The sequence below is a fragment of the Oxyura jamaicensis genome, chromosome 2, assembly GCF_011077185.1.
Source record: "Oxyura jamaicensis isolate SHBP4307 breed ruddy duck chromosome 2, BPBGC_Ojam_1.0, whole genome shotgun sequence".
NCBI lineage: Eukaryota > Metazoa > Chordata > Aves > Anseriformes > Anatidae > Oxyura > Oxyura jamaicensis.
Genome location: NC_048894.1, coordinates 62,343,449 through 62,359,491, shown reverse-complemented (window position 1 = coordinate 62,359,491; position 16,043 = coordinate 62,343,449). Strand labels below are relative to the sequence as shown.

Sequence of the window (16,043 nt, the reverse complement as noted above, 5' to 3'; positions counted from 1 at the left end):
CACGCAACACACTCCCCCCTCACACACTGTCCTGAATAGATTTCACAGTTGCCCCCTCCCCGCCCCTCCTCTCCCCTCCCCTCCCCTCCCCTCCCCTCCCCTGTTTTGAGAACATGGCTATCATCCTATCATCAGTAGACAGATGTCTTGACAGATATGGATGTCTTCCTATTCTTTCTTTCCATAGTTTGAATGAAACTATATTCTAAAAATTTATAAAACTAATACCTGTAATAACAATTGCAAAATTTGCCATCTCTGTATATTTTGCAATACTGGCTTGAAATTATCTTTTGCAAAAAATTTTTGTTACTAAATTTATTTCTTGAAGTAAGAAACATTTTCTCAATGGAACGAGTTGGAAATTAAGAAAGGAAATTAAGAAGGGACATAAGTTGAACTGTTGTTTGAATAGGAACAAAAAATCAGAGTGTATTTATGAGTTTTTTTTGTATCCCCAATCTCTAGAAATTGAACATCTGATGATAACAAGATGAATAGAAGAACTGCAGAGGTGAAGGGCAACACCTTCATCAAATGATTTGAAAATGACTATCTATAGTTATCAAAACAAGTTATCCGTTGGTTTCTCCAAAAGTTTACTGTCAAAATAAAATAAATAAGTTATTACATATATTTTGTATATAATAAATTAGTTATATTTTAGAAATACATTTTTTCTTTTTTTTTTTTTTTTTCAAATTCTGCTATCTTCAGAGAAAAAAGTTTTAAATAAGGACAGTTTATGAAAAGAGAATTTTTTTTAACTTTTCAGATGGAAAAATGGCAATGGAACTACTTTTATTGGATCAAAAGTAGTTATTTACCTTTGGAGTGAGTTTAGCATATTTTTATGTATTTCACTTAAAACCCAGCATCTCTTAATCTGATTTAGTATTGCTATTGTGTGGCACTATACACAGTTGGAAAAATAATAAGAATATTTTGACATGTTAGATCTTTTTGCAAAAAAGTCTATTTGAGTGAAAAGATGCAGTGTTAACACACTTTCTTGGGATTAAATAGAGAAATAATAATAATAATAGTAATAATAAACAACTAAAAAAAGAAACCAAGCCAAAACCACCACCAGCAGAACAAAATCCAGAACCTTGTAGTGCAAATGACATTTTTCTATACTTTTGCCAGACTTAAATTTTAGAAAAATTTAATCTGTTCTACTGAGAATCTGATATGGAGAGCTACATCCATGCCTTCATCACAGGGACATAATTCAGTGTGATTCCACATAACAGTAGATGCTTCAGTGTTTAGTGCCCGCATTGCAAGGTTTTAAGTGTCTAATATGAAAAAGGTCCGATGAAAACAAACAAATTGATTTTACTGTTCAAACTAACTACAGCCAGCTTCTTATAATTAAAAATTTTCTAAGATGTAGGATTGAGGGAGACCAACTGGCCAATAATAATATAAAGATAGATACAATAAAGAGAGAGAAGCATTTGGGAAGAATTTCCAATGACAACTTGCCATTAAAATCAGCCTTGCTGTAAAAGATTCTTTTGCTCCCCTTTTACTATTTACCAGCTTTGTGTGTTGCAGTGCAAACGTCAGGCATTCTTTCTCTTTGTTTGCAGGATCAGCTTTTACAACATCTGATAACCTGTCCCTCAGTTCTTGGGTATCCTCCTCAACCAGTTTTCCTGGATTTCAGCATCCACAGTCATTGAGTGCCCTGGGTACCAGCACTGCATCCATAGCTACGCCCATTCCTCATCCAATCCAAGGATCTCTGCCTCCATACAGCCGCTTGGGAATGCCTCTTACACCCTCTGCAATAGCGAGCTCCATGCAAGGTAGTGGCCCCACTTTCCCTTCCTTCCACATGCCTAGGTACCACCATTATTTTCAGCAGGGTCCTTATGCAGCTATCCAGGGACTGCGTCACTCCTCTGCAGTGATGACACCATTTGTATGACTGATGTAAGACAAGAGAAACACGAGATTTTAAATGTGCAAGTTTGGTATGAAAAAATACAAGGGACCTTCCTGAAAGGCCTGTGGCAGGAGAGTTCTGAACTTGTAACAAACCAGCTAAGAAAATGCATAATGGAGATTGATTCCTCCCTTGAGGGATCACAAGAAAAGAGTGTGCAGCTTGGAGCTGCTCACAGACCTATGTGTAACACAGTTGAAATGGATCCCAAAGTTCCTAGGATTTCTCGTCACCTGCAGGTTGTTCCAAAGCTGCATTGTGCCTCATGGAAGAATACGTTTATGCAGCAGTGTACAAATTAATTATGTATAGGTCTTTTTCCATATGCTAGAAGGAGTCTGAAAAAGGCAATACTCTCACTCATCTCCATCTCTCCTTGTGACTAATGAGCATCTAAACAGAAAAATGTGTCACTGTAATTTTGAGCATGTTTTGGGCTATCTCAACATACTTTTGCTGGGAATGGGACAAAGCGGACAAGGCCACTGTCCTTTTTGAAAGTCTGTCTTATATTCACCAAGAGCAGTATTTCATAATTGCTACTATAACCTCAAAGAGAAAATTATTAACAAGTATTTTTTTCTTTCTTTCTTTCTTTTTTTTTTTTTTTCTTCCTCTGTTTCTGTCATAAAACAATTATCAATTCCAAAAAGAACTGTGTTACAGGACTGTAGCAGTAATGATGTATTCTGTCCTTCGGTCTAAAAATAAGCTTGTCCCGTGTCCTAGGAGGAGCAATTTAGCTGTCTATTAAGATATTATGAAGGAAAATGTTTTTTGGAAAATCTGTTACTTAAACTTAGAGACCCAACACATAAAATCTTTAAATCAAAGCTTCTGTTTGCTGCTGTGCTTGCCACTAAAGATCTGTGTCCAGCTGCAAATGTGTAGCATTAATTTACAGAATTTCAGGCTGGATCAGTCTATATTTAGATTCTAGATCAACCTATAATCAATAATTTTCATATAAGATGAATGGCATTGAAGTATCCTTCTACATATTCTAATTTTCTTGCATTTGGTCGTGACTGTTATTAGACAAGCTGTTTGGTCAGGTAAATAAGGATTGAATTGTCTGTTTTTTCATGTCCCAGTAGAACGGTGTGTTCTTGGAAAATTTCAATGTCAAAATTTGCATATATATTTTTATTCATATTTGCCTTTTTAAGCTAGCAATTAGAGTTCTCATTCAAAGTACTGTCGACTTTTTCTAGCACGCTGTGTCCAATACAACTGTAGAGTCATAGGAAAAATTGACCTCTCTGCAGAGAGCTAACATGAGTCTTTTGCACTGTTGAAAAATGAACCAGTGTATCGCTGGTTTTCTGCATGGTGGGAACTGGGATTTCACTGTAAATAAGAAGTCAATACAAAGTTTCTGTGTACAGTTGCATCCAAGTTATAGATAAGACTTCCATTGGTTTAAAACAAACAAACAAAAAAGAACTAGCAATCCAATCCCATATATCAAAGTTCTGTGCAGAGGTGGAACACAGATTGCAAAACAGTATTTTTGGCACTGTTCTCCTCTGCTCTTGACCAGTGGGTGATGGCATCATATAGTAGGAAGTGGAGAGCAGTACAATAAGCCACCTACCTCTCCTCTCAGCAAAGTGCAAGGCAAGTCATGCTTTTGTTGTTGTTGTTATTCCGTTGCTTCATTTTATATGCCCAGTCACACCAAGCAATGACAACCTCCCAGACTATTCCCAGTTTCTATTGTAGGCCGGTGCATGCATCTCACAGATAAGGGCCATCTTTATATATTTCACAGTAGCTGAATTTAAAATCCTGCAAACTGACCTTTACAATCACCTCAGTTATCTGCAGTATCATCCTAATTTCCCTCTACTCACTGATGGACATGCTGATAAAAAAAAAAATGACCTGGGGCAGTTTGCAGCTTTCATGCTCTGCATGTGAATGAAAACAAACGTCTATTTACAGTGTCTGGGTTCAGAGCTACCAGAAGGAGTTCCATAAAAGCATATAATGAGCAAAGCTCTGGTTTAGAATCAGACATGGACTAAATTTGTCTTGATATGTCAAAATATTAAATTTTGCTCCAGGCTATCAGGCTCATCTGAAAGGTGCACATTAGGTGCACAGTTCATACTCATGACCTGGGTTAATATAAAAATACCTTTGTTGGAAAATTAGATAATACTAGAAAAATCTAAATGATGTTATAAAAGACCCACAAGAAAATACCTCTTTGAGTACATATAAAATTCCACAATTGTGAGAATTTCAGGGGAGATTTGGATGGAAATTTTAATACCTCTCCTCCAGTCGCTTGACTGTATGCAGGTCCTATGATGATGTTCACTAAAGCCTGTGGGGAAGTTCTATTTCTTGTATCTTTTTCCTTCTGCAGCTCCATCAACTTATCTGGGGTTGCACAGAACATGGTTAGGTTACGAATTTAAGCCAGTACCTTTAATGCTGATATCAGAAAGTGGTCAAGTGAGCAGGCAGCTTTTGCATGGCTCTGGAAATGTTTGGAACAGGTATGCTGATTTAGGCAAGCTTTTCAAGTTACATAAAGGCTGCTCATATATTGACCTGCCCTTCCTTCATGAAGCAGAGGTGGAGAAAAAAAAAATACAATCTTCAGCCCTTTTCCAGTCCTTGTTCTAAGAATACCAATATTAGGCATGCACAAATTCCCCTGATAATGTATCATAGAAACTTCTCCAGGCTCTTCCTGAAGGAATGAAACTGGATGTTGACAATGCCATTTACCAAAATATCAAGTGAAAGACCAGAGCTTTCCACTACAAGTAAAATGCAATGCCTATCTGAAAAATATGGCAGTAGACTCTCCCTATATAAAAACATAAGGCCAATGCCTCCTCAAGATTCTTCATGATGAGGTTCACTTTGAAGACGATCAAGAAATGTTTCTGCAGAAACCTATCTGTCAAATCCACACCCTGATTTTTCCAGTCAAGTCAAGGCTTAAATGTCTCTTTCCACCTAATTTATTCTCCCTGTCCCTCTCACCTTCCTGTGGACAAGGGACAGCATGAGGGTGATTTTGAGATAAAATTCCTGCTTCTCTGAAGTCAGTAGTAAATTTCTTGACTGTAATGGAGACAGGATTTCATTCAACATTCTTACCTAAAAATAAAGTCAAACTGCCTGGACAGTAACTGTGACAGCAACACTATAGGAACTCTGCAGAAAAAAAAAAAACTAAAAACCAGCTATGAATCTGCTTCAGCATTCATTCACAATGAAATAAATAAATAAATAAATTTGTAATTAATTGGTTAGAGAGTGAAATTTCTTTGCCTAAAAACAAACAAACAAAAACAAACAACTCTACTACTTTGACAATAACTCATTTTTTAAGGAGTTGCTGTACTGCTGTCACAATTATATCACTTTCAGGATAGAGCATCTGTTGCTGGTAGATGGTCTAGGAATGCCAAATATAATCTAGAGTTTATTTTCCAATATAATTCACATTTTATATCCCCTGAGAAGTGCTCTTCACCTTTACGAGCTGTCTTGGCTGAGCAAACTGGTGCTGTTTTGTGGTTGTTTTTTTTTTTTTTTTTTTTTTTTCTCATTTAAGAAGGGTGGAGAGAACATGCCTGAATATGCTTTTCAAAGAGGATGATAAGATTATGCTCCAAAGTGTTAAGAATACTTTTGGGTGTTTTCTGGATTACCCTTTTATCCACAGATAGTCAACAGCCTCAGGTCTTTTATCCAACAAAAGCATCCCAAACACTAACAAAACTGATGTGGATGCATTTGTCTATTTTATTTATTTATTTTTTAATTCAAGTTTTGGAGCCCTGAGAGTAACTAGACATCAAAAACAGTTTAAATTTGGCTGTTTGGTTTGCAGCGCTGCTTTATATGTCCTGAGGAACACTGAAAGATTCAGTCTCACTGGTTTCAGTGGTACTCTTCCAGGTATAAGCTGACAAACACCAAGTGGAAAAAGGTGCAGAGATTTGAATGGAAATGCTCCTTTGCAAGTTCCAACATAGTTTGTTGTGTGATAGCTAACATCCTTATAGTGCAGTCTAAAAAATGCAACAGCAAATTTTTCACTAGAAGGCTTTATCAATGTGGGCTGTGTCACTGCATGAGCCTATACACATATTAAGTTGTTGCAGCTTCCAACATCCAGCAAACGCTAACCAGCATTTGTAAATGAGCCTCTTTTAAACTGAAACAGTCTGGGCTGGCACTTATTTACACACTACATCCTAATTATTTTATATTATAGAGAAACGGAAATGTCAATGAGAATTATTGCAAAAATCTGGGAAGCTTTCCAGAACTGGAAGTTAACACAAATTGTGGTAATTTACCCCTAGATAAGGGGTAAAGCAAAAGTGAGATCAGTGTAAGACTTAGGGCTCATTATCTGGGAGGAAGTTTTGGCCTCAGAGCTTATGCTCATCATCTGCAGAGAGGTGACGTTCACTCACTGCAAGATTATTTTTTGTTTATTGAGATCTTATTCTCACTACTCCTTACAGAGTGTTTTCGGCTGCAGAAGATGTGGTTTCTTTACTATCCACTTATGTGCTGGCCAGAGGATTTATGTAATACTCTGTGATAAACTGTCCTTGAATATAGTCTCTACTTTATAAAATAACAACTTCTTTTTCTTTATTTTATCTTTTTAAAAGAAAACTAAGCAGTGATTAAGTAAACGGAAGTAACTTTTTATGATAGATTAAGGACAAAAAATAAAGTTTGCTGTATTTTACCTTTAGCACATTTAAACATTTTTTTTTGTACCTTCAAAAATATGAGGAAAGATTTGGTTTAAAAATGAGGAACGTAAAAACTGGATGTAACCTCTTTAAAAGAATGTACCACAGTTCTGCTGTTTGCTGTGTTGACTTTGTTGTTTATAATGCATTGCGTGAGCACATTCACCATGTACTGAAATGTGTGTTTGTGTGTATGGGGGGGGGGCGGGGGGCAGGGGGAAATCTTTTTATGGAAAAAGAAGTTATGAACATAAACTATGAAGCAACATCTAATGAAAAGTTTCTTTTTAAGTGCAATATATTTATTTCTGCTAGAAATATAATATCAACATTATGTAATATTTGAAGCATTAAATGTTATTTGTAAACAGCTTAAAATTATATATATATATCACAAAAATTGTACAGAAGTGCAAATGTGTGGATATTCAGTTTCTTTCATTAAAATATTGGGTGTTTTGATATATCATTCTTATTTAGCCAAAGCTTGCTGCCTCTACTGTTTTTCCTTTAACCAAGTCCCTGAGTGCACTGGAACCAACGGTGGATTTTTCTGTGAGCACACAAAATTTGGAAGGGCTGATCATATGCAAAAGGCAGTCTAAATCTTGAATCCAAGATACGGAGTGATACTTCTACAGTAGTTAAATGTCAGTGAAGTTTGCACATCATTACAAAAATGATTTTTCAAAATGTTCCATTATCATATTCAGAAATATTGGTGGTTTTGGCCACTGGGGCAGAACTAAAGTGGCTGAAATATGGGGTTCCCAGGATCCCCAAGATAATAAAAAGAGATCTAGGAAACATAGTCTAAGAAGGAATTGGAAAGGAATCAGGTCTGTTTAGGCTGGAGATGTGGAGATTATGGGAAGATGCAATAAGTTTTTCAAATGTAAGAAGAATGTAACAAGGAAGCAAGGAACAAATTATTCTATCTACTACAGATTTTTAATAGGCTTTTATTTAATAGATGTTGTTTCTATTTAAATAACATATATTAAAGCATGGGAGGGTAACCTGAGACATCTAAGGTATTCAAAGAAGAGGGATAGTGAAGCAGGGGACCGGATTGCCTAGAGAAGATAAGGAGCAATGTCTATCACTGGAAGTCTTTAAGAACTGGTTGAACATGTGCTACTCGAGAATGATGTGACTAGAGCCAGTCTTGCCTTGGGACAACCAAAGTCTCTTGAAGTGCTTTCAAGCGTTCTGTGAGAGCCATGTTTAAAGCATCTTCTGACAAAATCCTAGTGTTGCTCAAAAGGTTTCCATTATACACCTGTAGTTGAGTATTTGACACCGTTCCCCACAGCATTCTTCTCAGGAAACTGGATGCTCATGGCTTGGACTGGCGTACACTTCGTTGGGTTAAGAGCTGGCTGGATGGCAGGGCCCAGAGAGTTGTGGTGAATGGAGTCAAATCCAGTTGGAGGCCAGTCACTAATGGAGTCCCCCAGGGCTCGGTACTGGGACCAGTCCTCTTTAACATCTTCATCGATGATCTGGACGAGGGGATCGAGTGCGCCCTCAGCAAGTTTGCAGACGACACCAAGTTAGGTGCATGTGTCGATCTGCTCGAGGGTAGGAAGGCTCTGCAGGAAGATCTGGATAGGCTGGACCAATGGGCCGAGGCCAACTGTATGAAGTTCAACAAGGCCAAGTGCCGGGTCCTGCACCTGGGGCACAACAACCCCAAACAGAGCTACAGGCTGGGAGATGTGTGGTTAGAAAGCTGCCTGGCAGAGAAGGACCTGGGAGTATTGGTTGACAGTCGGCTGAATATGAGCCAGCAGTGTGCTCAGGCGGCCAAGAAGGCCAACAGCATCCTGGCTTACATTAGAAACAGCGTGGCCAGCAGGTCCAGGGAAGTGATTGTCCCCCTGTACTCAGCTCTGGTGAGGCCGCACCTCGAGTACTGTGTTCAGTTTTGGGCCCCTCGCTACAAGAAGGACATGGAGGTGCTTGAGCGAGTCCAGAGAAGGGCTATGAAGCTGGTGAAGGGTCTGGAGAACAAGTCTTACGAGGAGTGACTGAGGAAGCTGGGACTATTTAGCCTACAGAAGAGGAGGCTCAGGGGCGACCTTATTGCACTCTACAGGTGCCTGAAGGGAGGCTGTAGTGAGGTGGCGGTTGGTCTGTTCTCCCACGTGCCTGGTGACAGGACGAGGGGGAATGGGCTAAAGTTGCGCCAGGGGAGGTTTAGGTTGGATATTAGGAAGAACTTCTTTACTGAACGGGTTGTTAGTCACTGGAATAGGCTGCCCAGGGAAGTGGTGGAGTCACCATCCCTAGAGGTCTTTAAAAGATGTTTAGATGTAGAGCTTAGGGATATGGTTTAGTGGAGGATTTGTTAGCATTAGGTCAGAGGTTGGACTCGGTGATCTTGGAGGTCTCTTCCAACCTAGACTGTTCTGTGATTCTGTGATTTTCCTCAAATTGAGATCAGTTAAGGGTCTTTATGCAGCTAGTTCACAAGGCTTACAGGGAAACCTGATGTGATAGAAGAGCTGCAAAGTCCTAATGACCAGCTGTAGCACTGCCTTTATTTGGTTTCTGTCTGAACGTAAAGAAGGAGAAAACAGCCTGAGGTAAGTCAGATACACTTTAAATGTGCTGAGTTGCAATCATGCATTAATGTATCTATTTTCCATTTGGAATATTTGCAAATGAGGACAGCTCATTGAGTTGGTAATTGTGTATGTTGTCTTTTGTACCTGTATTATATTTTGAATGTTATCTTGGTAGCAAAAACATCTATTCTCTCATGGATATTCAGTGCTGCAAAAGTCTTTTGCTTAACCTCAGGCTTGGGGGCTTTCCTGGTTACATGTACAACTAAACACGTGTGCTGGCACTTTTCCTGAATCAGAAATATTGGCTGTGTATGGCTTCAAGATATAGATATGCCAAAAGTCTTGCTGAAATCAGTCGGCTTGCTTGTTTGAAGTTAAATCAATGCTTAAGTATTTCACTGGCTTTTCAGTTGAACACTTGGTGTTTTGTAGAATCAAGACTTTGGGGAGCAATTTGTTCTAGTGACAAACACCTTTATAGTTGGATCATTTTTTTACTATTGGCAAAAAGAAAACCAGGGAATTAAATAAAGTGAAGATCGTGAGCTTCCTCCTAGCAGGGTTACTCTGAAGAGAATGATGAGTAGTCATGATGGCTGTAGGCTGCCTTGTGTTTCATATTTAGAAAACAGATTTATATCCAAATCATCTTATTTGGAGACAAGCAGCACAGAAAAAAATATATGTACATTTGAATGGTGATATTTTCTAAACTTTCTGTTTAGAAGCACAATGAATGCATTGATATAATGTTATGTTAGAATTATGGAACAATAAATGGTATTTTGAATTGTGAGTAAAAAGCATTTCAAATGCACATCAAATTATTTAGATTATGCCATGTCAGTTCAATATATGTAAAATTACTGATTATTATTTATAACAATATAACTATATATATAACAATAAGTTATATATATAACAATAATCAATAATTCTAAAAATAAAGAGCTGTCAGTCATCTAATGCCTAAGATTCTTATTAAAGCTAGCCATTAATATCAGCGTTGGTCAGTGAGGCTCTAGGGACCTTTCAGGAAACTACAGAAACTGGTTCTTGTTCTCCATAATAATTACTAGAAGGACTAAGACCATGTGGGGATGCTTGCCAGACAGATTTTTTTGAAGAGTGAGATGATAATCTCACCCAATGCAGATTGTACTAGATAATTCACTGCTGCAACTTTATTAGTTCTGTAAATATAAAATATAGCCCTACAAACAGACCTAGAAAAATGTTTATTTTTTAGGCCTTCTGGGTTGAAAAACAGGCTTAATTACAGAGACTAGAGTAAGCTATTTGGTCCTTGCCTTTTGTTGAATTAAAAATCAAAAGAGTGCTGAGTCATTTTTATCTACTAGTTGACTTTAAATTGTTTTTATTCTCATTGCGAAGACTACCAGGAATATGTGTAATCATTTTCGAGAGGTTTCTGTGTCCTAAAGAATCCCCTTGTTTTGAGACAACATTTTTGGAGACTTGATGAGTATCTGCTTCAAACTTCTGTGCTCTCCTGTTTGGAGAAGGGTGGTTAGCAGAAATGGTGATGAGATAAATGATTGCCTTTCAGATATGCAGGGGGCACTCAGCAAGCTCTTTGTCTGCTTTAATTCAGTCAACTCTTGTGGGCAATAGCTCAAGCAGCAAGGTGACTTGGGCAAATGCCTGCAACTGAATCCATAACATATGGCATTTAGGAAAAATTACCCCCCAAAAGGTGGAGGTAATATAGTTCCTTGAACAGCTGCAGCAGTTCTCTGTTTAGGTGCTTAACTTCTGGCAGTTGTTCCTAGATATTCACAGCAGGAATGGGGTAAGTAGCATAAAATCTATGTCAGGAGTCTTTTATCTACTCTTTCAGAGGCAATCTGTTTATATACCTTGTCAGCTCAAACCAGAATTACTATTGTGCTTTTCACCTGAGTCTCTGTGTTAAGGCACCTTAAAATGTCCTGAAAGAAATAATATGAAATGGTGGGATTTCATAACTTCTTTACTTATAGTCTACACCATCTTCCAGTTGGGTTTTAGGGACCATACATCCCATAATTTTAACCATAAAATTCTAAATTATTTGGTTGTTATCAGCAGAATCCACTTTCTCTCTTTCTCACAGTTATCACAGAATTGGAATGAGCTGTGATTCCTCAACTGATAGCCCATCCTTAACGAGCCACCTCCAGGCAGGGGTCCTGTTCTATTGAAACCACTCCACCTCCTGTTTCTCTTTTCTGTTATGAGACACGAAGTCTGCTAGTCTGCGCTGGTGTTCTCTAGTGTGAAAGCTGAGTGTGAGAGACAACTGTTTTTTTCTTTCTCTTACTCCTTGCCTTAAAGTTGTGGTTGATACCTAGTCCCTTACAAATCTATTATTATTCATTCCTGTTTATATTATTCCTCTCATAGACCCATCCCAGGGCATCCAAAAGAAGATTTAATCTTTATCTTTATGCATATTGGTGCCTGTAAAATTTGCATTGATAATATCTGAGTGTGTACCTGGGTTTTGGAATGGCAAGTTTCAAACTCCCTCCCTCTGAGTGTCATATCTCTTAGACTTGAGGCACCAGTCACATTGCTCATCTTCAATGATATTACAAATAAGTTAGTAGTGATCAGTAGCTTTATCAGCGTGACTTTATTTAATCACTCCTGTTTTCAGTTAACACAGTCACCCCAAACAGTACCTCACCAGAGGATGATTAGATTGTTTGAGACGGTTAAAGACTTTGGCCTTCTTTGCTCTTGTGTTTTGCAAAGCACTAGGAACATCCTACATTTTTGTATGCACATATAGAATTCTAACACTTGTGCCCCCTTATTTCCTTTACAAGGCTTTAAACCTTTTCCAGTTATTCTTAAATGACTTACTATGTACCATATAGCCTGCCTAGCACTTAAGACAACTTGGCCTGGTTTCTAGTAGTTCTGGAAAGACAACTTCTTGTATTTTCAGTCCCAGAAAGTATTTCCCATCTTACATGTCTGATAAGGGAAAAGACTGATAAGGAATATTAGAGGCTAAGATTTCAAAGCACCTAGGGAATGTAGATGCACAGCTCCCACTAATTTTAGCAAGAATGATGCTCCTAAATCCCTATGTCCTGTATTGAAAGACTTAGACATAGGGTTTTGCTATTTTGAAATGCTTTTTTAGAGACCAACCTAAAAGTTTTATCATCCCTTCATGAAACAATATTTTAAAGTTTCTATTGCCCCATGTCTTAGTTCTCCTGTTCTTTCAACAAGCTTGGCCAAACTGTTAGAGAACACATGGATACTTTGTTTTTATTTGCTACCTCAACAATAAGAGCACTTATCTGAGTTGGAGAGATTAACCTATCTTCTCTGTTTGTGCAGATCGGGACGTGTTCTCTTTTGTGGATCCTCTTTTCAGAGCTTAGTTCTCCTTATGCTTTGCATAAGATGAGCCTATATACCTGCCTCAAAGGCAGAGCTGCCATCTCAATGGAATAGGGAAAATGGAAATTTGCTGTCCCAAGCAAAAGGGATGGGCTAGAACTGTCTTGCCACAGAAGAAGCTGGGAGAAGTCAGAACATCAAATTACACAAAGGAGAGCGGGACCAGGGGGTGCCTCCAGCCCTGCTCCTGAGCAGCTCCTGCTGCCTGGCACGTTCATGTTCCTCCCACAGGAAAAACAACACATTTTTCTCTTCAGGGCTTTGGCATAGGCAGTATAGCAGGCAGCAGGTTTGGGACTGGTCTGTCCCCTGGTCCACAGATACTTAAACACGCAGACTTGCTGGTGTTTGTGCCTGGAGGCACTCTGTGTGTTCCCCTGGTGGCTTAGGAGCCTAGAGACTGAGAAAAAACTTTGCTAAAGCTATTTTTCACAAATAGTAACATGTCTGTGAACCTGACATTCAAAGTCTTATGACATAAAATATTTTTAACACTTGTATTATTCTGGAAATGTGAATCCACAGTACCGCTGTGGTGAGATGGACATGTTCACCAGAATGAACACTCTGGAAAAATAGGAAGACGTAAATAGCAACTGTCCGGATGCTACAGCAGAAATAAATTGGAAGCTGATCATAAGATCCAAGGATCCAAGTGGGTGTTTAGAGTTAGTGTAAATAGAAATACCAAATTAAGCAAATAACATGTAATTTTGAGATGAATTGCTGTATGTGCCAAATGTAAAAGTTTACGCTGAAGATGTATGGTATGATAACAGGAGACTAGGGGAGACATTTTAAAACCTAAAATCACACGAGAAATTGCAAACCATGTACAAGAATACTTAACAAAGTCACACTTACAATAAGAGCATAAAAAAAACTACAATATAGTTAAAGAAGACAACTCTAGCTTGGGAAGACAGTTCCCATTATCATGTAACTTGAAGGAAAAACAAATCAGATGCTCAAATTTCAGCCATACCAGATGCTGATTCTAGAAAACACTAAGAATCTCCCATATAAGAATGTCTAAGCATGCTTATCCTAATTTTTGTGTTATAATGCTAATTGTTATTTACCTCTTCAGTTCTGGAGCAGGTCTGCATAAAATAATTTGCATAGCTGGGGCTAAACCAATGATTCAAACACACAAAGACAACAAACAGGATTTTTCTGCTTTATCTGTGATTTGTGACAAGGGCTGAGCATGCATCCAGATGGAGAAATTACTCAAAGAAGTCGAAAAGGACCCCAAAAAAGGAAACAGAACTGCGTATCATCTTCATTTAAATAATGAAAGCCGTAAGAATTAATAAATGTACCAAGCTCTTGGAATAAAATTGAGAAAAGAAACAGAACTCTGTAAAATTTCCCCCACCATTGAACATGACATACATAATCCAAAAATGAATAACAACTTAATTTTTGTTTCACTTCACTGATGTTGAATAAACACGTCTTAAAATAGATTTCTCCATGTGAAGTTGCTTTGAAAAACAATGCTTAAAAGAACCATTTTAAGCTAGTGAGGAAACAGCAACTTTAATAAAAATGCAAGCATTTGCAAAAATGTTACATGTTGGTCTGCACTTTTGTTAGTAAAGAAAGCAAGGATTCTTAAATGTGATAAAGTTTAAGCACAAACCTGGTTCTGCCAGAGCTTTGTACTTCTACAACAGAAAAGACTAGAGCATAGAGCTTGTTCATGAAATGCAAATGTGGCTTCAGCTATTTTTATCGGATTTCCTTATTTATATCTATAAGATGTTATAAACTAGTTATTTTACTTTGCTCCACCCAGCTTCACATGTGTCAAATGCCCAGATGCAGAGCTGTAGGTACAATATATTTTAAATTTCAGTATGGGATGGATGCATTCTTCATAACCTAATAGTAAAACTAAAACATTTCATTCATTTCATTTCAACATTAGGGCACCTTTTTACACGTGATAAGGACTCTTTTTTATTTTATTTTATTTTATTTTATTTCCACATGAAAATCATTTGGTCTGAATTAAAATCTGGTTCCTGGAAAGTGCATTTCTTCTTTTAACAAGTTCACTGATTATTGAGATTCTTGGCCATGTCATTCCTTCATTTGAATACATAATCTTTATATTATTACATGTTGCCACTCTGTCATATTTTTTTATTGTTAGATGCCAAAATACTAATAACTAAAACAATAAAATAATTTCTGCTTGTGCAGTGGGGTGGGGGCACACTATGTTTTGGGGGCTATCCAAACCCAGGACAGCTTTACATCATCCTGGATCCACCTGAGATCCATACTGGTGTTCGTGTGTGCCAGCATGGGTATAATTCCTTGTGTGGGTGTCCCCTCACAGAAAAACCTCACCATCGAGCTTCCTAGCTCAGGGCATTGCTCCTGGTTCTGGTGCTGTCACTGAGGGACTTTCACTAGGAATACCTCGCTGGCAAAGCCACTGCACGGCAGGACAGTGTGCTGTGCTAAGAGGGCAGCCAACTTCAGTATTTCCTGATGGGCATCATTTTTTTTTTCTCTTTTAATTTTTTAAATCACTATTTTATTATTATTTTTATCGTAACAGCCTGCACTGAACAATTCCCATGTTCGTTTCTAATCAGAACCCAATGGTCTTTGGGACGACACCTGACCCTTCCCCTCCCCTACTTGGATTCAGAAGGCCACCTGGAAAAACTTTTCCAGCATCTTTTCCGCAGGTTCTCCGTGCCCTCTGCCGGCTGCAGGCGGCAGGTCCGTGGGGCGCTGCTGCCCAGCCTTGGGTGGCTTAGGCAGGGACAGCACCTGGTGGCACCGCAGGGTGGAGAGTAGGTAGGGAAGGGGGGACATAAGAAGGACGGGAAAAAGAAAAGGAGTTGGGCTGTCTAAATTTTTCTGTGTGCCCCTACCCCGTCCCTGGAATTGCCCAAATTCCCTCCTTTTCTCATCCTCACACACCAGCATGACAGCGTTGTTTCAGTCCTTTCCCCAGGAACCTATACCATCACGGCTGCAAAATCTTATTTTACTGCTATAAGCCACTTTCAAGCAGCAAAATCCTTTTTTGTTGTTGTTTTGTTTTTGTTTTCTTCCCTACACAATGTAACCTACAGCTTGCTTTGAGTATATCCTCGCAGATCTTCTAACAGGTCCTCAGGTGCAAAATCCACAAGGTGAGGGAAAAGATCCTGACCTGTACCAGCTAGAGCTTTCTGTTTCTTGAGTGAGCTTTTCTCTGGTTTTGTTGTTGTTGTAGTTGTTGCTGTTCTTGTTTGTTTGTGGGTGGTATTTATTTTTATTTTATTTTTATTTTATTTTATTTTATTTTATTTTATTTTATTTTATTTTATT

At 38.3% G+C, this 16,043-nt stretch overlaps 1 protein-coding gene across 1 annotated transcript in view; it reads left to right on the top strand.

Moving 5' to 3' along the window:
• Window positions 1–5,283, top strand: part of TBX20 (T-box transcription factor 20) — a 37,702-nt gene extending 32,419 nt beyond the window's left edge. The window contains exon 8 of the mRNA XM_035319282.1: window positions 1,599–5,283. Coding sequence (XP_035175173.1) covers window positions 1,599–1,939 — 341 coding nt within the window. The 3' untranslated portion in view covers window positions 1,940–5,283. The remainder of the gene's footprint in view (window positions 1–1,598) is intronic.
• Window positions 5,284–16,043: the final 10,760 nt, after the last annotated feature.